The 21,835-nt window shown below is 44.0% G+C and overlaps 2 protein-coding genes and 1 pseudogene across 5 annotated transcripts in view; 1 reads left to right on the forward strand and 2 right to left on the reverse strand.

The window, feature by feature from the left end:
* The window catches only part of sertad2b (SERTA domain containing 2b), a 542,965-nt gene that overhangs the window by 379,484 nt on the left and 141,646 nt on the right, over window positions 1-21,835 (reverse strand). The window lies entirely within an intron of this gene.
* Window positions 1-21,835, reverse strand: part of LOC147121388 (actin-related protein 2) — a 63,652-nt gene that overhangs the window by 30,694 nt on the left and 11,123 nt on the right. The window contains exons 2-4 of one of the 3 annotated variants that reach the window (XM_085981608.1): window positions 8,666-8,776; window positions 6,475-6,489; window positions 2,723-2,938 (exon numbers count right to left, since the gene is read on the reverse strand). In XM_085981608.1, the coding sequence (XP_085837734.1) occupies window positions 2,723-2,938; window positions 6,475-6,489; window positions 8,666-8,776 (342 nt within the window). Of the gene's footprint in view, window positions 1-2,722; window positions 2,939-6,474; window positions 6,493-8,665; window positions 8,777-21,835 lie in introns of those variants that run through there. The other 2 variants (XM_085981610.1, XM_085981609.1) reach the window with 2 other exon arrangements.
* On the forward strand, window positions 386-1,177 carry LOC147121389 (BTB/POZ domain-containing protein KCTD8 pseudogene; annotated as a pseudogene).

A 21,835-nucleotide genomic window follows, 5' to 3' on the forward strand; every position in this document is an offset into this window, starting at 1 on the left:
AACCCACAACCTCTACCACCTCGAAGGACAAGGGCAGCAGGCACATGGGATCACCACCACCTCCAAATTCCCCTCCAAGTCACACACCAACCTGACTTGGAAGTATCTCGCTGATCCTTCATCGTTGCTGGGTCAAAATCCTGGCACTCCCTCCCTAACAGCACTATGGGAGTACACGCACCATGCGGACTGCAGCAGCTCACCACCACCTTCTCAAGGGCAATGAATGCTGACACTGCCAGCGACGCCCACATCCCAGGATCTAATAAAAAAACGTAACATTTTCCTAATGAGCGATGTGCGGGTTCTAATCTGGGAGCCGAGATCTGTGGACAGAATCCTCAAAGCACCCAGGCCCTTTCTCAACTCAAGGATCCTCCCAAAAATGGCTGTTCGTGACAACATCTTGCCCAGTGAGATGTCCACCTCCTTTCTAGAGATAGTGGAGCTGAACCTGGGAGGGCAGGTGTATGTGACCAAGCAGGACACCCTGTTCGCAGTCTCAGATTCCCTCCTGGTGAACCAATCTTCCAGAAACAACGTCAAGGTGCTTCCCAAAGACAACAGGGACTGTTATTTTATAGACTAAGACAAATTGCTCTTCAGGAATGTCTTGGGTTATCTCAGACGAGCAGCTGGTCCTACCCAACCACTTCTTGCAGAAGAAGAGGCGGCTGAGAGAGCCCGAGTACTTCCAGCTCAGCAAGCTGATGAAATTTCTGAGGCCCAAAGTCAATGACTGACGAGGCATGCTAGAGTGACATTGAGGAGAATTCGCATAGCAGCGATCGGTTGAACAAGAATGATCGGAGAAGTGATCAGGGTTTGTATCCATCGGCAATTGCTGCACCTACACTTTAGTCCTGGCTAACCAAGCAGGTGGCAAGTTTCGGAGGGTGACGAGGATCAAGGTCTGAGGCAGGATTGTTCTGGCCAAGGAGATGGTCAGGGACACCCAGAACGAAAGCCGAGATGCCAATCGGCCCCCTGAAAAGTACACGTATAAGTTTTACCTGAAATTCACCTACATTTCACCAAGCATTTAGCAGGCTCTCCAAGGCTGGCTTGTAACCCAACCAGGACAGCAACTTTCATCAACAAGTGCAGAGACAAGATGTGGAGCAGCGAAACAGAGTGCACTTTATTTAGCAAGTCTGAAAGTCTTCGACTGCACTAGTTACATTGTTTTTTAGCAATAGGACCTTATTTGACAGCAAAGAGCAACTTAAACCCAACATTCCAAGTTCGAGGGGACAATCCAACCATGTAAAGTTCCAGTACTCCACCTCTGAATGGAATAGCACAAGTTTTGATTCATGATTCATCAGTGTTGAATCTTTTATAAAGTAGCCATGTTATTGCTATTTTTCTTCAGCACGAAAGCTACTTTTGATGCACATACGAGTTAAAACATTTATGAAACACAAGTCAGTAGAGGCTTTCCCCCTTGAGATCAGTCAGACAAAAAGCTCATCAGCACACTGCTCAAAATGTGCACTAAAAGCAAACATTGGCTGCACCTATTCTGATCTGTTGCTATGCTCGCAGGCATTTAAAACCAGGACATTTTGGATTAAGTTTGCAATGGCGAGATCGGCATGCAAAATGGCTACATTAACGGTGCTGATCTTGCTGTTGCTGAACATTCTGGGCCAAGCTAGTGTTCCACTCTTTTTACTTTGGGCAAGGATTACAACAAGATAGAACAGTGCTTACGCATCTTCAGCTTCTGTAACTACATTGTGAACTATTTTCACTGTGCAGTTTTGTACCATCAACTAATATATAATACGTGATGATAGCCTTGTAATCAACAGCAGGTTATCTGGGTAAACATGCATCACAAACACTTACAACACCATAGACTTGTGGCTCAGGCAGATTACAGTGCAAACACAGATCTAACTTCAGCAGTTCCAACCTATTTTTGCCACGATGAATGAACTGAGTCTGCAATGGTATAATCAAGACCATCCCCCAAAATCCCAGAGTGATGGTACCCAACCGTATAAGCCAGGAGTAATTTACAATCCAGATCCTCTCGGACAATTCGCACCCTCCTGCATTAACTGTCTACATGGGATAGTATTCATCACACACAATTAGCTCAAATTTCATACTCAAATTTGCATGTTAATAGGCAGGGCATGCACTAACCAGCATCAGCAAATTGTTTTAAATGAACAAAACAAATGAACCTGTTTCAAACTCCTGCCAACAAGGTTTTCCATTGAAGGCCTGCACGTAACCGTCTCTGAACTCATCTCAATCATCTTTCCAAATTCCTGGAGAGGAATGCTCTTCCATCCCAGTAGTTCTACTTCCCCCCCCAGCACTACATCAGACTTTAATTCTTTTAAGTCAGCACCTAAACAGGTTTGGAGAAAGTTAAACTATCTAGTGGAGCTGAAAAATAATTTTTCACTTCCCTCTATTCTGCTAGTTGAAGTGTTAGAATCTGTATGTACAACATGTGATCTTCCACCTCATCCTAAGGATTCCAACTGGCCTACATGTAGAAATATTTTGATACACTAAAAAAGACTTGCTGCAATTATAAGCAGAGCCAAGCCTATCTGGTTTAGGTCAGATACCTAATGCTCTGACAGCCAGGAGAGAGACAGAGGCAGAAAGAACACCTCCAGTAAAGGGAATTTTGTTTGTTATGTTTTCCTGAAGTCCCAGTCTACAACAAAATGAACTTTCCTCAACAAACACTTACCTCGATTATCTTTTCTCTATTTTTCGTGGGGTTCATGGGTGGTTCTGTCAGAAGAATCTTGCAATTCCTGGAGTCTACATCTAGCTTCTCGGGGCCAAACGTATAATCCCACAGATGCTTCATGTCATCCCAGTTTCGAACGATGCCATTTTCCATAGGATAGTTAACCTCTAACATCGAACGCAATTCACTGGCTTCATCACCCACCATGAGGTCCTGCGAAGTGAAAATGAAAGGAAATAAACTAGGAGATCAAGACAGCTATCAACACTGTTCAATGAGAAGGATGAGTCAGCCCAATTTTTAAAAAGATAACTGAAATGTCAAAAAACAAAATCTACCAGCACATTCTGAAATCAGGAATTTTAAGGAAATATTTGGCAAAATAAATCTGCATTGGGCAAGTTATTGGTTGAATTAACTTGAATAGTAAAGTGCTTATCTGTATCAGTTCACATCTTATAAAATGGAAACCAAAGGGAACAGTACCCAAGGAGAGTTTGTTCAAGGGGTGTGCACAGAAGGAAGTGGGGCTGGAATGGGGTAGGGGGACATGGGTGGTAAGAGATCCAAGGTATTGGTTGAGGCTGGCCTGGTCTGTGATGGAGACCATACGAGTAGAGACCATGGAAGGTGACCTGTCAAAGTACTGTACAGGTAGGTGTATTTATATGGAGGGGGAGGTTGAAGAAGGACATCAGTGAATCCAGAGGAGGGGGCTACAACTGCACTAAACCCATTATAAAAGTTGTGAATCAAACCAAAATATTGATTAATTACAAGGCTCAAAATACTCTAACATATGCATAAAATATCTGGATTCTATTAGCATAAGCCCCCATACAGGTCTGTTAAGAGGGTTTATTATATAAAGGAAATTCTCAACTTGTACAGTTTACTTCCATTTATTTTCCCTTTTCACCCGAAGACAATATATTACAGAACAGGAATACCCACAAGTAGTTATTATTTTCATGTAAGAGCAGGCAGTTTCTGCAAACAGTTCAATCAGTAGAACGACGATCAAAGCCAAGTCTAAACCTTACTTCACCCTGCATTCAGCAGGGATTGTTTAATGGTAACGAATGGGCGAACCGCTAGCCGATGTTTCTCCTCCCCTGGCCTAGAGACGCCGAGACCAACTCGAATGTCCCTACTGTTCGCCTGATTGAGATTAGCCCGTGCGATACTGAATACTGGTAAGGGATGTTCCAGCTCTGCACATTTAAAGACCTATTGCAGTGGGAAGTATTTCAGAGCAAGTATTTCATGCACGTTATTTGTGGTCTAACATGCAAAATATTTAGACCTCTGTTGATTGACTAAATCTGTATTTCAATACGGACTTGGTTGGTGTGGAGTTTAACAACTGACAGCTTCATCAAAATGAAGAAGAAATGTCAATGCCTCATTTAAAACAGAAATAAATGACTAACAGCCACAGGCTTTGTGAGCAAGTACTTCCATGGTCTCTTAATCAGTTTAAGCTCCAACAAACTGGGATTTCTCTGAACAAGTACAGTTTTGTTTTAAAGCACAATTGCATAGCAAACAAAGTTAAAGGAGCAGGGGGTAGGGGAGTATTCCACATTGAAAATATGACATCCTACACAATTGTTGTTCTTCACCTTTTGGTGTGGGGCGGGGGGGGGGGGGGGGGGAAGAGGAGAAAGAGGAGAACTGAGTCAGAGATACTGCAAAAAAAAAAAAAATCAGAAAAGCAAGCCTATTGGTCAAAAGACCTAGTCCACAACATAACACCTCAGATAGATCATTCAATTCAAAAACAGAAGAAGATTTTATCAATGAATTTCCTTCTTTTCAAAGAATTGATAGTTTGCTGTCCAAAGGGCTTGCAATTCAGATTATGCACTGGTGCAGCCTTATAGAAATGAGATAAGTTACTTATCACACTGTATACATAGACATTTGCTCACGGCAGTTTGCAGAGAGCCTGTACAAAAAGTTCTCTGCGTGGGAGCACAGTACAGTAAGCAGAAATTAACAATGCAATACTTCAGACCAGTCATGCTCTGACAGTTCACTGGATGCTGATAAATGGCCAAATGCTGACTACTGCAAAGTAGAAAGCACTTCAAACCCACAAAATGAGAACACAATCAAAAACCTAGTCAGATTTCAACTTGGATTCTGATAAAATTGATGAACTAAAGCATTCATCGAATTTTGAAATGATCTGTTAAGTACACGCATTCACATTTGAGCAGTCAAATACATTCAATTATGGAAATTAGTGTGATAAAACAGTTCAATAAGCAACAGCATTAAACTGCCTTAAAAAACACACACTGATGCAAGATTCGAAACACACTACACAAATGTGCAGCACAGGTTTCAGATAAATTAGACACACAGGCTTCTTGCTTGTAGTTGCACAGCACAGTGAATATGCATTTATACATCAATTATTCACCTGATCAGCCACATTCCATTGTCAATGAAAGAATGGTAAGAATACTTGTATCTAGTAGAACAAGTGTTAATTTTGAGCCCCAGCCAACCAAATGTTATTACACATATAAAAACATGGGTAATTTCAGTTCAAATACATGCTTCAAAGCAAAATAAAGATATTGTGGCAAATTCATGCTTCAACGTGAAACACTGAAAACCTAAACACGCATATTGGAATTTTTAAAGACAGCAAAATTAATATTCCCATTACATATCCTATCCAGGAGCCTTACCAAAAACAGAATTTAACAATGTTAACAGTCGCCATAAAATCCTGGGGGGTCAAAATGCTCTTGTAGCAAAACAGAGACGCCTGTTATACAGGTATGTATTTATTCTCTGCCACCTTCCTCTCGTCGGTCAACCTGTTCCACACACTATTCTTGAGATTCTCGGGTTTCTGCCCTGCAAGTGGCCACTGGGAAAGACATGACCATAACTCAAAAGTGACTTGCTCCATTTTCCCAAGCTGTTTGGCTCCAAACCACCTGCCTGGCAGATTATAAAAGGCTGCGTCTGCCACTTTATGTCGTAATTTTGTTTGTGAACTGCTATTATATAAACACTGCCACCAATCATTAAACAACCAGCTTTCCTTCAAATATATCTTACATCAGCTGTAACTCAAGTGAATTTCACAAATGTTTACATGATCCTTGAATTTGTTTTAACTCTTGGATGATGCAGTTGAGTTTGAGAAAGTAGTTTTCAACTTCAGGAAAAATGATTTGACTCTCCTCTAAATGCCCACCCCGCCCTGCCCCTGCTAAATACCAACACATCATTCCAGAGCGCAGTGACCAATCATTCTGCCTAATCCCAGGCCCTTCTTCAATCCTTTTCAGTAAGCAGTATTTGAGGGGGGGGGGGGGTATGCAACAGTAGTGGGGTGGCACACCCTTTATTTTTCACTACCAACAGCATCTAGTCTTCACTAAGCACCTGCCCCAAATGGCCTGGCAAAGACCAGCAATTTGCTGTGTGGATAACATGTGTTCTACCACTGATGCAATGCACTAGGACACCAACATGCTGCCAACGCAAAATCTGTCTAATCCGTGCTTTTAAACTTTGAATAGAACAGACGAGTTAACTTTCCAGCATAACAGAGGGAACACCAATCTACAAAATGCTGTCTTGTTGTAACAAACAGTTCCAAAAAAAATGGCAAAACATTAACAAAAAGGAATTATTTCAACACAACGATTGGATGTTTTGATTGCAATAACAAAATAAAATGCAATGAAAAGATGAACACGCCACAACAACATACTTACCATCTTTTTGTTATTCTACTTCAACAGGTGAAGAAAGAAGAGAGAGAGAAGGTAAAAACAGAAAGGTCAGAAAAGGTCTGAGTGAAAACATCACTCCCGGAACTCTAAAAGACCCAAAGTGACTTCCAAAATTAAAAGAAAAGGACAGAACTTTGAGAAACCTTCCCATTAATTGCGTGAAGAGTCTAATATACAGCTAAAGACTATGGCTCTGTTCATCCTCATTCTTTATAAACCAATTTACTCAGGAAATTTGACTGTTTGGCACAATGTATCTCAAGGACAACTTATTACTGCAACAATAAAAACAAAATCAGCTACTTATCTTGGTATAGAACCAACACTGCCTGGCGATCACTGATGTGTTTCTCCATTTCTCTCCATTCAACTTATAACTGAAATTAATTATGTTTTGGCTTGTGTGTTCCACGGAACAATCCTTAGCGTTATCTTATCTGACACTCTGGGGCTAAAATAGAGCATCCAAAGTATTGTGTTGGTCATTATTGGCATGACTATTCTAAATTCTTTGAAATAGGGTACAAACTTATTCATATCTCACTTTGTGTGAAATTTCTGAACAAGCTCCGCTGCTGAACTTTTTGACCCTTTTGACGAAGTGTTGCTTCCAACATTTCTTGTTTACAAACATGTCCATTATAGATGCACATTGCATGCTTCCAGCAAATGGAAAATCCTTTGAGGAAAAAAGAAATTGCCAGGCGTTTGATTACATTTAGGAAATATTTAACCCTTTGTCAGCAGCTCAAGGGAATTTCAACCTCCCTCAGCCTTTACATTTTCAGCACACACAGTAATACAGTTTTAAAGCCAGTATTACAGCAATACAGTTATTACTGCAACATTAACAGTCTACAATTAACCAAATAAAGCTGTAAATACTTCACTTCTGCTCACCTCATCTTCCCTTCCTTCCCCTAATGTTTAAACTACACCTATTTGGATTTCTCCCTCTTAAAAATACAACTTCAACTTAACCATTTATTTTTCCTTATGGGTCTCACTATTGGCTTTGGAACGGGGAATCACATTAATAAAAAGACCCTTTGAAGCTGTTGCTTCACAGGCCATTTTTCAGTCATGAAAAATCCAGAACACAGCCACAACACAAATGAGACCGTCAACTTTTGATGCTAATTCCTAGCATTAAACCAGATCAGTACCGAGTTAGATTGCCCAGATTAAACTTACAAGAGTTAAACCGTAAACTGCTGTGAAGGAGTTAAATATTTTAAATTGCTGGCATTTCAAATACTTGTGAAACACACTGTCCTCTTCTCCACCCAGCCAATGAGTGCAAGGAATCTTTTTTTTGCAAAGCAACTTCGTGTACTTCCAAAATGTTATTTTCTTAATTAGTGTCCTTGATTAAAAAAAGTGCTTAAAATTGTTTCCCTTCTGATTCAATCCACTCCATACAACACCACTTGCTGCACTACCCAGCCTCCCACTACTCTATCCAGTGAGAAACATTACAATTAATTAACCTTATAATATTGTATAAGCTATGTAGAGGTAGCCGAAACTATGGGCCGACAATAATCAGAAACCAAGTACTCCCTCAATTACTCCAATGTATCTGCTAACTGATGGCTGAGTGACGACTGGCTGCTTACCTTCTCGGTCAAAATGAGTGCATGACCCAGGGGGGGGAAAAGGAAAGGGGGAAATGTGGAGAACAAAAACACTTTTTACCCTCATACAAAAAACCTTTTTTTTAAAAATAAAGACTACATTGTACTTTTGGTCATCAGTATTTAATCTTTCACTAATGCATGAATTTGAAATAACACTAACATTTATTTCTGTAGTATATTGTATTAGCGATAGTAAAGTCCAGAGGTGAAAAAGTAAAGGCATCTCATCTTAATTTGGCTTTATAAACATAATATCTTTGATTTTTATAAAGTACATCATAAAATCTGTACAGAACAATCACACGTGCTATATACATTTTTAAAGATTTACTAACTGAAGATCTTTACAAACATTTTCTGAAAAGCTCAGGCCGTTTTTTAAGGAGTGCATTAATATTAAAAGGGGGAAAGTTGGGTGTTTTTTCTCTTCAGTTCATTATACAAAAAGACCAGAAACATGCAGGATCCAACAAATGGAATAAAATGGGCAAGAAAAGTGAGTCATTAGACTAGATAGCTTTCCATAGCAGTACCTTGATCTCAATATTCCCCACTTTGGCAGTGGAACGGATGATGGGACGGCCCACCAGTGCTGGAAAGATGTGCTCTGGAAAGTTGGAGCCAGCATAGCCACACTTCACAAACTAGACAAAGTGAGAAGAAAAGAAAAAATAATTTAGTTTCTGGGTTATTGATCTGCAAGTGAATTGACTATCAAAAACAGAAAAACCAATAGCTTCTTCTCGCAACCCACTAGCTTTGGCTTAAAGCAGATATTCCTTCTCATCTGCGTGAACAGTACAATTTGGACTTCGGTTGAACACTCAAATTAATTTGTCGAGGATTAGCACTTACAGCTATCCTTTTTATAAAGAATATATGTAGTACTCTGTTAGATCCAATACACAGTTCTGCATTGCAAGCACTCAAATATATATATCACGAGCAGGGGAGCCCGGCGTTGCCAGGGCAATTTTGGGCCGCGCGGCCTCCATGACCCTGTCTGTCCCCCCCTCTCTGTCCCTCTCCTGGTCTCCCTGTGCTGCCCTCTCCCTCCCTCCCTGTCTAGCGCCTGAGGCCCGGTGCCGCTGTGATAGCGGCCACGCGGGGCCTAGCGGTTGAGGCGCGGCCGGGCTGAGACGGACCTGAGCTAAGCTCCCCTGCGGCTGACGGCCGGCCGCTGTGTGTGTCGGGCCAAGAAGTTGCGAGGCACGGCCCGAGTGAGCCCAACTTACCTGCCGCTCCGGCAGGAACGGGAGCCGGAATGTGGGGGTTTGTTTTGGTGCTGCTGTCCTGGTGCGGATGGAAAAAATGGCGGCGAAGTTTAGGGAGAGTGGAGGATTAGGACCCGCCCGTGACACACTTATTGGTCAACCATCAGGTGAGTGAACTGTAGGATTGGTCAAGCAGGACGTCAGTCAACTCTAATGACAGGTATCATTTTAGAAACATAGAATTTGAACATTTTTTGTATATTGTCCCAACAATTTTTGTGTGACAAAAAAGTAAATACGCCTACGAGAGTCCCCTAATGATAAGCTTTCTTTTGATTAGAGACACAGAGACAGACAGATATATATATATATGTACGCACTCTTACACATGCATACGCGCAGTATAAATCTGTCAGGAGTAAATCCACGCAAGTTGTTAATTCTCATGTCTTCAGTGCTCTGAATAAATTTAAATAATACTGCCAAAAGAATTCAAAGTACCAAGCAACACAACATCTGTGGATCTTACAATAGCTAACGGACCATACTTCTAGATAACAGAATTATACATCAACTGTAACACAGATTAAGCAGTGACAATCATTCTGCTACAAAACTACTTACACTAACAACCTGTATTTATACAGCACCTTTAACATAGCAAAACATCCCAGGCACTTCACAGGAGCGATTATCCATACAAAATTTGACACCAAGCCATATATTAGGGAAGGTGACCAAAAGCTTGGTCAAAGAGGCAGGTTTTAAATAGCGTCTTAAAGGGCGAAAGAGGGGGAGAGGCTTAGGGAGGGAATTTCAGAGCTTAGGGCCGAGGCAGCTGAAGGCATGATTGCCAACAATGGAGCGACTGAAATCGGGGATACGCAAGAGGTCAGAAAACCTGAACTAACACGATAGATTTTTTTTTCTTTAAAAATAGGTAGCAAATGTGATTAATTTTTTTTAAATTCACTTATGGGATCTGGGCGTCACTGGCATTTATTGCCCATCCCTAGTTGCCCTTGAGAAGGTGGTGAGCCGCCTTCTTGAACCGCTGCAGTCCATGTGGTGAAGGAACGCCCACAGTGCTGTTAGGTAGGGAGTTCCAGGATTTTGACCCAGCGACGATGAAGGGTCGGCGATATACTTCTAAATCAGGATGGTGTGTGACTTGCAGGGGAACTTGCAGGTGGTGGTGTTGCCATGCGCCTGCTGCCCTTGTCCTTCTAGGTGGAAGAGGTCGGGGGTTTGAGAGGTGCTGCCGAAGAAGACTTGGCGAGTTGCTGCAGTGCATCTTGTAGATGGTACACACTGCAGCCACGGTACACCGGTGGTGGATGGGGTGCCAATCAAGCGGGCTGCTTTGTCCTGGATGGTGTCGAGCTTCTTGAGTGTTGCTGGAGCTGCACTCATCCAGGCAAGTGGAGAGTATTCCATCACACTCCTGACTTGTGCCTTGCAGATGGTGGAAAGGCTTTGGGGTATCAGGAAGTGAGACACTCGCTGCAGAATACCTAGACTCTGACCTGCTCTTGTTGCCACAGTATTTATGTGGCTGGTCCAGTTAAGTTTCTGGTTAATGGTGACCCCCCAGGATTTTGATGGTGGGGTATTTGGCGATGGTAATGCCGATGAATATCAAGGGGCGGTGGTTAGACTCTCGCTTGTTGGAGATGGTCATTGCCTGGCACTTCTGTGGCACCAATAGTACCTGCCACTTATCAGCTCAAGCCTGAACGTCGTCCAGGTCTTGTTGCATGCAGGCATGGACTGCTTCATTATCATGAGCTTCAATTGCCTACTGAAGTACTGCATTCCATATGCCAGTAACCTTTCTTGAAAAAGAAATTTCTTATAAACTTCTCCCTTTTTTGTTCAACGGAAGAGTAGAAGCCGAAGCCACCCCGGATCCACACCTGCTTCTTCGGGGCTGGCTGCCGGCCATGCCCCCACGGGCAGCTCTGCATTGACTTTCAGTAAGTTCCCGGGATGGGGTTTGATCGGGAAATAGGGGAGCGCAATTGCCAGGACTGTGGGGGCAGGGGGAGCAGTCCTGCTCCTTCAGGCTCCACCGAAGGTTTTTTTTTTTTTTTTTAAATAAAGTGTTACAAAAACTTGCCTTTTGTCAGTGGCCGCTAAAGAATTCCCAAATCAGACGCCTGCCCCACTCATGGGGAATAAACTTTTAAGAGGTCCTTCAACAGGTGTTAGTTACGCCCTCATTAGCATATTTTAGGTCCCTCCAAATTTAGCCGCGGGACAGATTGGGCACAGGCTCTCCCACTGCTAAACTGGAATTCTTTGCGCTCGTTTTGTGCCCAAAAACAGGCGCACCGCACACCAATTTCTACCAGAGTGTGGTAAAGGAGAATGTGGGACCATTAAAGACAGATCCAGACGAGACGATAATGGACAATAAGGAAATGACAGACTTGTTAAATGACTATTTTGTATCCATTTTCACAGTAGAAGACGACGACAAAAATACCAGCTGTACAAGGAAACCTAAAAGCAAGTCAGAGAGGAGGATCTTAGCAAATTTAATACAGGTAGTAAAGGAGAAAATAATGGAACTTTAGACAAATCTCTACGGCCTGGTGATTTCTTCCCGATGGCATTGAAATAAATAGGGGAGTAAATTGCAGATACAAGGCATAATTTTTGAAAGCTCTCCAGATTCAAGAATTGTGCCTTTAGATTTGAAAAGTGCAAATGTCACTCCATTATTAAAGGGAGGGAGGGATAAATCAGACAAGTCACTTTAACGTCAGTTGTGCGTAAGTTGCCAGAATCTCAGCAGCAGTGACTGAGTATGTCGACAGGTACTAGCTGATCAAAGATGCGAAGGCTGGGTAATGTCTAACCTGTTTGAATTTTTAAAGAGGTCGCCAGCTTGTCAGGTAAGGGAGTGTCTATGGATGTTGTTCATAGACTTCTACAAGGAATTTGATAACATAGAAACATAGAAGATAGGAGTAGGCCATTCGGCCCCTCAAGCCTGTTCTGCCATTTAATGAGATCATGGCTGATCATCCAAATTCAATACCCTGTCCCTGCTTTCTTCCCATATCCCTTGATCCCTTTAGCCGTAAGAAATATATCTAACTCCTTCTTGAATATATTTAATGAATTGGCCTCAACTGCCTTCTGTGGTAGAGAATGCCACAGGTTCACCACTCTCTGGGTGAAGAAATTCCTCCTCATCTCAGTCCTAAATGGCTTACACCTTATCCTTAGACTATGACCCCTGGTTCTGGACTCCCCCGCCATTGGGAACATCCTTCCTCCATCTAGTCTGTCTAGTCATAGAGTCATAGAGTTATACAGCACGGAGAGGCCCTTCGGCCCATCGTGTCCGCGCCGGCCATCAAGCCCTGTCTGATCTAATCCCATAATCCAGCATTTGGTCTGTAGCCTTGTATGCTATGGCATTTCAAGTGCTCATCCAAATGCTTCTTAAATGTTGAGGGTTTCTGCCTCCACAACCCTTTCAGGCAGTGAGTTCCAGACTCCAACCACCCTCTGGGTGAAAAAGTTCTTTCTCAAATCCCCTCTAAACCTCCCGCCCTTTACCTTGAATCTATGCCCCCTAGTTAGTGACCCCTCTGCTAAGGGAAAAAGCTCCTCAGCATCCATCCTATCTATGCCCCTCATAATTTTGTACACTTCAATCATGTCCCCCCTCAGCCTCCTCTGCTCCAAGGAAAACAAACCCAATCTGCCCAGTCTCTCTTCATAGCTGAAGCGCTCCAGCCCCGGTAACATCCTGGTGAACCTCCTCTGCACCCTCTCCAATGCGATCACATCCTTCCTGTAGTGTGGCGACCAGAACTGCACACAGTATTCCAGCTGTGGCCTAACCAGTGTTTTATACAGTTCCATCATAACCTCCTTGCTCTTATATTCAATGCCTCGGCTAATGAAGGCAAGTATCCCATATGCCTTTTTTACCACCTTATCCACCTGTTCCGCCGCCTTCAGGGATCTGTGTACTTGCACACCCAGATCCCTCTGACCCTCCGTCTTGCCTAGGGTCTTACCATTCATTGTGTATTCCCTTGCCTTGTTAGTCCCCGCAAAGTGCATCACCTCGCACTTTTCCGGGTTAAATTCCACTTGTCACTGTTCCGCCCATCTGACCAACCCATCTATATCGTCCTGCAGACTGAGGCTACCCTCCTCGCTATTTACCACCCTACCAATTTTTGTATCATCTGCAAACTTACTGATCATACCTTTTACATTCATATCCAAGTCATTAATGTAGACCACAAACAGCAAGGGACCCAGCACCGATCCCTGTGGTACCCCACTGGCCACAGGCTTCCAGTCACAAAAACAACCTTCGACCATCACCCTCTGCCTTCTGTCACTTAGCCAGTTTTGTATCCAATGTGCCAAGGCACCCTGGATTCCATGGGCTCTTACCTTCTTGACCAGTCTCTTGTGCGGGACTTTATCGAAGGCCTTACTGAAATCCATATATACCACATCCACTGCGTTACCCTCATCCACACACCTAGTCACCCCCTCAAAAAATTCAATCAAATTAGTCAGACATGATCTTCCCTTGACAAAGCCATGTTGACTATCCCCGATTAATCCTTGCCTCTCCAAGTGGAGACAAATTTTGTCCCTCAGAATTTTTTCCAATAATTTTCCTACCACTGATGTTAGGCTCACTGGCCCGTTAGGCTCACTGGCCTGTAGTTCCCCGGTTTTTCCCTGCTTCCCTTCTTGAATAATGGTACTACATTAGCGGTTCTCCAGTCCTCTGGCACATCCCCTGTGGCCAGAGAGGTCCTGGATATATGTGTTAGAGCCCCCGCAATCTCTTCCTTTGCCTCACACAGCAGCCTGGGATACATTTCATCCGGGCCTGGGGATTTATCCATTTTTAGGCCAGCTAAAACCGCCAATACCTCCTCCCTCTCGATGTTAATATGTTCGAGCATATCACAGTCCCCCCGCCCTATTTCTATGTCTACATCATCCTTCTCCATAGTGAAAACAGATGCAAAAAATTCATTTAGAACCCCTCCTACATCTTCCGGCTCCACACACAGATTGCCACTTTTGTCCCGAATGGGCCCTATTTTTTCCCTAGTTATCCTCTTACCCTTAATATACTTATAAAACATCTTAGGATTTTCCTTTATTTTGCTCGCCAGTGTTATTTCATGGCCCCTCCTTGATCTCCTAATTTCTTTTTTAAGTATCCCCCTGCACTTTTTGTACTCCTCTAGGGCTTCCTCCGTCTTTAGCCTTTTGTATCTGCCAAAAGCCCTCCTTTTTTTCCTAATCCATTCTCGTATATCCCCTGACATCCAAGGTTCCCTGTGGTTTTTGGAACCACCCTTGACCTTTACGGGAACATGTTGCCATTGTATGATCCCAATCTCCCTTCTGAAAGCCTCCCATTGCTCTGATGCGGATTTTCCTACAAGTAGCTGATCCCAGTCCATTTTGGCCAGATCCTGCCTTATCCTATTAAAATCGGCCTTCCCCCAATTTAGAACCTTTATTTCCGGCCCATCCCTGTCCTTTTCCAGGACCACCTTAAATCTCACCATATTATGGTCACTGTCACCAAAGTGCTCACCTACTAGCACTTTTTCCACTTGGCCGGCCACATTCCCTAGAATTAGGTCCAGTACCGCCCCCTCTCTTGTAGGACTTTCTACATGCTGGCTCAAAAAGCTCTCCTGGATGCACTTTAAGAATTCTACACCCTCTGAGCCTTTCACACTCTGACTATCCCAGTTAATATTGGGGAAGTTGAAATCCCCCATTATTATTACCCTATTATTTGCACATTTCTCTGAGATTTGCCTACATATCTGTTCCTCTATCTCCCCCTGACTGTTTGGAGGCCTATAGTACACTCCCAGCAAAGTGCTTGCCCCCTTTTTGTTTTTAAGCTCCACCCATATGGCCTCATTAGAGGAACCTGCTAATATATCATCCCTCCTTACTGCAGTAATTGACTCCTTAATTAATATTGCGACACCCCCTCCTCTTATACCTCCCCCTCTGTCTCGCCTGAAGATTCTGTACCCCGGAATATTGAGCTGCCAGTCTTGCCCCTCCCTCAACCATGTCTCCGTGATAGCAACAATATCATACTCCCATGTGTTTATCAACACCTTCAGTTCATCCACCTTATTTGCAAGACTCCTTGCATTAAAATAGATGCCATCCAGCCTTGCCCTTATATATTTGCCCTGTCTACCAAGCTGACTTGTTTTTTTCTCTATAATTGGCAGCACATCACCCCCTATTTCAGCTCCCCCCTGTTAGAATTTTATAAGTTTCAATGAGATCCCCTCTCATTCTTCTAAACTCAGGCGAACATAAGCCTAATTGACCCAAACTCCCCTCATATGCCATTCCTGCCATCTCAGGTATCAGTCTGGTGAATCTTCGCTGCACTCCCTCCATTGCAAGAACATCCTTCCTCAGATAAGGCGACCAAAACTGCACACAATACTCAAGGTATGGTCTCACCAAGGCCCTGTACAACTGCAGCAAGACATCCTTGCTCCTGTGCTCAAATCCTCTCGCTATGAAGGCCAACATACCATTTGCCTTCTTAACTGCCTGCTGTACCTGCATGATTACCTTCAGCAACTGGTGCACAAGGACATCCAGGTCTCGTTGCACTTCCCCTTTTCCCAATCTATTGCCGTTCAGATAATAATCTGCCTTCCTGTTTTTGCCAAAGTGGATAACCTCGCATTTATCCACATTATACTGCATCTGCCCAATCGTCCAACTCATACTGGAGTTTCTCGGCAGCCTCCTCACGGCACACACGCCCACCCAGTTTTGTGTCGTCTGCAAACTTGGAGAAATTACATCTAGTTCCCTCGTCTAGATCATTAATATGTGAATAGCTGGGGTCCTAGCACCGATCCCTGCGGTACCCCACTAGGCACTGCCTGCCACTCGGAAAAAGACCCGTTTATTCCAACTCTTTGCTTCCTGTCTGCCAACCAGTTCTCTATCCAAGTCAGTACCTTACCCCCAATCCCATGTGCTTTAACTTTGCACGCTAATCTCTTATGCGGGACCTTATCGAAAGCCTTCTGAAAGTCCAAATACACCACATCCACTGGTTCTCCCTTATCTATTCTACCTTTTGTAAATCCATGTTGACTTTGTCCGATCCTGTCACTGTTTTCCAAGTGCTCTGCTGTTACATCTTTTATAATGGACTCTAGCATTTTCCCCACTACCGATGTCAGACTTAACGGTTATACTATAATTCCCCGCTTTCTCTCTACCACCTTTTTTTAAATAGTGGGGTTACATTAGCTATCCTCCACTCCATGGGAACTGTTGGCATCTATAGAATTTTGGAAGATGACCAACAATGCATCTACTATTTCTAGGGCCACTTCCTTAAGTACCCTAGGGTGTAGATTATCAAGCCCTGGGGATTTATCGGCCTTCAATCTCGTCAATTTCCCTAATACCATTTCCCTGCAAATACTGATTTCATTCAATTCCTCCCTCTCATTAGACCCGATGTTCCCCGAAATCTCTGGGAGGTTATTTTTGTCCTCCTTTGTGAAGACAGAACCAAAGTATGTATTCAATTGGTCTGCCATTTCTTTGTTCCCCATTATAAGTTCCCCTGATTCTGACTGCAAGAGACCTACGCTTGACTTCACCAATCTTTTTCTCTTCACATATCTATAGAAGCTTTTACAGTCAGTTTTTATGCTCCCTGCAAGCTTACTCTCATACTCTATTTTCCCCCTCTTAATTAATCCCTTTGTCCTCCTTCGCTGAATCCTAAACTGCTCCCAATCCTCTGGTTTGCTGCTTTTTCTGGCCAAATTATATGTCCTCTCCTTGGATCTTATGCTATTCCTAATTTCCCTTGTTAGCCACGGTTGAGTCACCTTTTTGGTTTTATTTTTATGCCAAACAGGGGTGAACAAATTCTGTAGTTCATCCATGCGATCTTCAAATGTTTGCCATTGCCTATCCACCATCAACCCTTTAAGTAATGTTCCCCAATCCATCCTAGCCAACTCGTGCCTCATACCATCATAGTTTCTTTTATTTAAATTCAGGAACTTAGTCTGAGTCAACTACTTCACTCTCCATCTTAATGAAGAATTCTATCATATTATGATCGCTCCTCCCCAAGGGGCCTCGCACAACTAGATTGCTAATTAATCCTCTCATTACATAATACCCAGTCTAAGATGGCCTGATCTCTAGTTGGTTCCTCGACATATTGGTTCAGGAAACCATCCTGTACGCACTCCAGAAATTCCTCCTCCACAGTATTGTTACTAATTTGGTTAGCCCAATCTACATGTAGATTAAAGTCACCCATGATAACTGCTGTGCCCTTATTGTACGCGTCTCTAATTTCCTGTTTAATGCCATCCCCAACCTCAGCATTACTGTTTGGGGGTCTGTATACAACTCCCACAAACGTTTTCTGACCCTTGGTATTTCTCAGCTCTGCCCATACAGATTCCACATCATCAGAGCTAATATCCTTCCTTACTATTGTGTTAATCTCCTCTAACCAGCAATACCACCCCACCTCCTTTTCGCCTGTCCTTCCTGAATATTGAATACCCCTGGATGTTGAATTCCCAGCCTTGGTCACCCTGGAGCCATGTCTCCGTAATCCCAATTATATCATATCCGTTTATATCTATTTGCGCAGCTAATTCATCCACCTTATTACGAATGCTCCTCGCATTAAGACAAAAAGCCTTCAGGCTTGTTTTTTTAAACACTTAGTCCTTTTAGAATTATTATTTACTGTAGCCCTGTTTGACTTACACCCTTGATTTGCGAGGTCAGCAGAGAGTGCTGTGAGTTTGGGTAAGTGTAATAAGTCACACAACACCAGGTTATAGTCCAACAGCTTTATTTGAAATCACAAGCTTTCGGAGCGCTGCTCCTTCTTCAGGTGAAGTGGAGAAATGCATAAAGACACAGCTTATATAGTCAGAGAATCATGTCAGATGTTTACAGGTAACCTTTCCAACTGCCATTTATCACACCTCGGCAGAGATAATCACAGCAGTCAAAGGTGTGAATGGTGTCCAAACAGGTCAGTCAGGGAAACATTACATCAAAGAACAATGAGGTGGGGTCACAAGGGGTCAAATATTGCAGATGCTGGGGTCTGTATGAGAAACAAAAAAAGACAAAAAACATTTTTTTTGGCTGGAAATCACAGCAGGTCCGGCCGCATCTGTGTAGAGAGAACAAGCCAATGTCGACTCGAGTCTGGATGACCCTGCATCAGGTGGGGTTACATGTAGTGTGACATGAACCCAAGATCTCGGTTGAGGCCGTCCTCATGGGTGCGGAACTTGGCTATCAGTTTCTGCTCGACGATTTTGCGTTGTCGTGTGTCTCGAAGGCCGCCTTGGAGAATGCTTACCCGAAGATCGGAGGCTGAATGTCCTTGACTGCTGAAGTGTTCCCCGACTGGGAGGGAACACTCCTGCCTGGTGATTGTTGCGCGGTGTCCGTTCATCCGTTGGCGCAGTGTCTGCATGGTCTCGCCGATGTACCATGCTCCGGGGCATCCTTTCCTGCAACGTATGAGGTAGACAACATTGGCCGAGTCACATGAGTATGTACCATGTACCTGGTGGGTGGTGTCCTCACGTGTGATGATGGTATCTGTGTTGATGATCTGGCATGTCTTGCAGAGGTTGCTGTGGCAGGGTTGTGTGGTGTCGTGGTCGCTGTTCTCCTGAAAGCTGGGTAATTTGCTGCGAACGATGGTCTGTTTGAGGTTAGGCGGCTGTTTGAAAGCGAGTAGTGGAGGCATGGGGATGGCCTTAGCGAGGTGTTCGTCGTCATCGATGACATGTTGAAGGCTGCGAAGAACATGGCGTAGTTTCTCTGCTCCGGGGAAGTACTGGACGACGAAGGGTACTCTGTTGGTTGTGTCCCGTGTTTGTCTTCTGAGGAGGTCTATGCGATTTTTCGCTGTGGCCCGTCGGAACTGTCGATCGACGAGTCGAGCGTCATATCCCGTTCTTACAAGGGCGTCTTTCAGTGTCTGTAGGTGTCCATCGCGTTCCTCCTCGTCTGAGCAGATCCTGTGTATTCGCAGGGCTTGTCCATAGGGGATGGCTTCTTTAACGTGGTTAGGGTGGAAGCTGGAGAAGTGAAGCATCGTGAGGTTGTCCGTGGGCTTGCGGTAGAGTGAAGTGCTGAGGTGTCCGTCTTTGATGGAGATTCGTGTGTCCAGGAATGAGACTGATTCTGAGGAGTAGTCCATGGTGAGTTTGATGGTTGGATGGAACTTGTTGATGTTATCGTGTAGTCTTTTCAGTGATTCTTCGCCGTGGGTCCATAGGAAGAAAATGTCGTCGATGTATCTGGTGTATAGCATTGGTTGGAGATCCTGTGCAGCGAATAAGTCTTGCTCGAACTTGTGCATGAAGATGTTTGCGTATTGGGGTGCGAATTTGGTCCCCATGGCTGTTCCGTGTTTGGGTAAAGAACTGGTTGTCGAAGGTGAAGACATTGTGGTCAAGGATGAAGCGGAGGAGTTGTAGGATGGCGTCTGGAGATTGGCTGTTGTTGGTGTTGAGTACTGAGGCTGCCGCAGCGATGCCGTCATCGTGGGGGATACTGGTGTAGAGTGCCGAGACGTCCATCGTGGCGAGGAGTGTTCCTGGTTCAACTGGTCCGTGGGTGCTGAGCTTCTCATCCAGACTCGAGTCGACATTGGCTTGTTCTCTCTACACAGATGCGGCCGGACCTGCTGTGATTTCCAGCCAAAAAGTGTTTTTTGTCTGTTTTTTTGTTTCTCATACAGACCCCAGCATCTGCAATATTTGACCCCTTGTGACCCCACCTCATTGTTCTTTGATGTAATGTTTCCCTGACTGACCTGTTTGGACACCATTCACACCTTTGACTGCTGTGATTATCTCTCTGCCGAGGTGTGATAAATGGCAGTTGGAAAGGTTACCTGTAAACATCTGACATGATTCTCTGACTATATAAGCTGTGTCTTTATGCATTTCTCCACTTCACCTGAAGAAGGAGCAGCGCTCCGAAAGCTTGTGATTTCAAATAAAGCTGTTGGACTATAACCTGGTGTTGTGACTTCTTACATTTGTCCACCCCAGTCCAACTCCGGCATCTCCACACCACAGTTTGGATAAGTGTGAGAGGTCTTTAATTGTTATTTCTCTTTAAATCATTCTTGATAAGATTACTTAAGCAGTTTAAGTAAAGGGGAAAAGTTAAGTATTTGGGATTCTGTTGGTTTAAGAAGAGTAAAACAAGGTTACACTGCAGTAGGAGTAAATTGGCACAGCAGGCAGTGAAAACCAGTTTTCTAACCAATCAGCAGGGGTGACTCATTTGGCTGTAAACAAAAACAGTATAAAAAGACCATTGCTAGTGCGAGGTCAGCAGAAAGTGCTGAGAGTTTGGGTAAGTGGGGTGTTAGGTGCTCTTTTCAAACTTTAACTCTGTGGGTTGCAGTTAATAAGGCCTTTCTGGTGCAGAGTGACTGTTGGTAAACCATTTAACTGGTGTAACTAGAGGGATTGATTTAATTTAAATCCAATTAATTAAAGGGGATACTAGCATCTATAATCGGGCAGAGGGTGTCCATAACTAACAATAAAAAATGTAATTAATTACATAAAATAGAGCAGGTGATGTGTTACTGTTGCGAGATGTGGGAGCGGGTGAACCCCATGGAGGCTCACAGTGATTACGTCTGTGACAAGTGTCTGCTGCTACAGGAACTCCAGCTCCGTGTTGATGAGCTGGAGTCTGAGCTTCAGACACTGCGACACATCAGGGAGGGGGAGAAGTTCCTGGACTCTGTTCCAGGAGGTGGTCACACCTATGAAGTTAATTAATTCAGATGTAGCCCATGGTCAGGCACAGGACGGTGTGACTACGAGTGAGGCAGGTACAGGGATCCAGGAAGTAGTGTTGGAGGAGCCGCAGCCCTTGCTCTTGTCCAACAGGTTCGAGGTTCTTACTCCCTGTGGGGACAGGAGCAGGGACTGCAGGGAGGATGAGCAACCTGGCCACAGCACCGTGGAACAGGGGGCCATTCAAGAGGGGGGAGTAAATAGAAATGTTGTAGTGGTAGGGGATAGTATTATTAGGGGGATAGATAGAGTTCTCTGCAGCCGAGAGCGAGAGTCCCATAGGCTGTGTTGCCTACCCGGTGCCAGGGTTAAGGACATCTCCTCTGGGCTGGAAAGAAACTTGCAGTGGGAGGGGGTGGATCCAGTTGTCGTGGTCCATGTTGGTACAAACGACAGATAGGACGAGGAAGCCGGTTCTGTTAAAGGAGTATGAGCAGCTAGGGGTCAAATTAAAAGACAGAACCTCAAGGGTAATAATCTCTGGCTTATTACCTGAGCCACGAGCAAATTTGGCTAGGACAAATAAAATTAGAGAGTTAAATGCGTGGCTCAAAGACTGGTTTGGGAGAAATGGGTTTTGCTTCCTGGG

This window comes from Somniosus microcephalus, chromosome 3 (genome assembly GCF_052327205.1).
Source record: "Somniosus microcephalus isolate GS21.2 chromosome 3, FLI_Smic_1.0, whole genome shotgun sequence".
NCBI classification, from domain to species: Eukaryota; Metazoa; Chordata; class Chondrichthyes; order Squaliformes; family Somniosidae; genus Somniosus; species Somniosus microcephalus.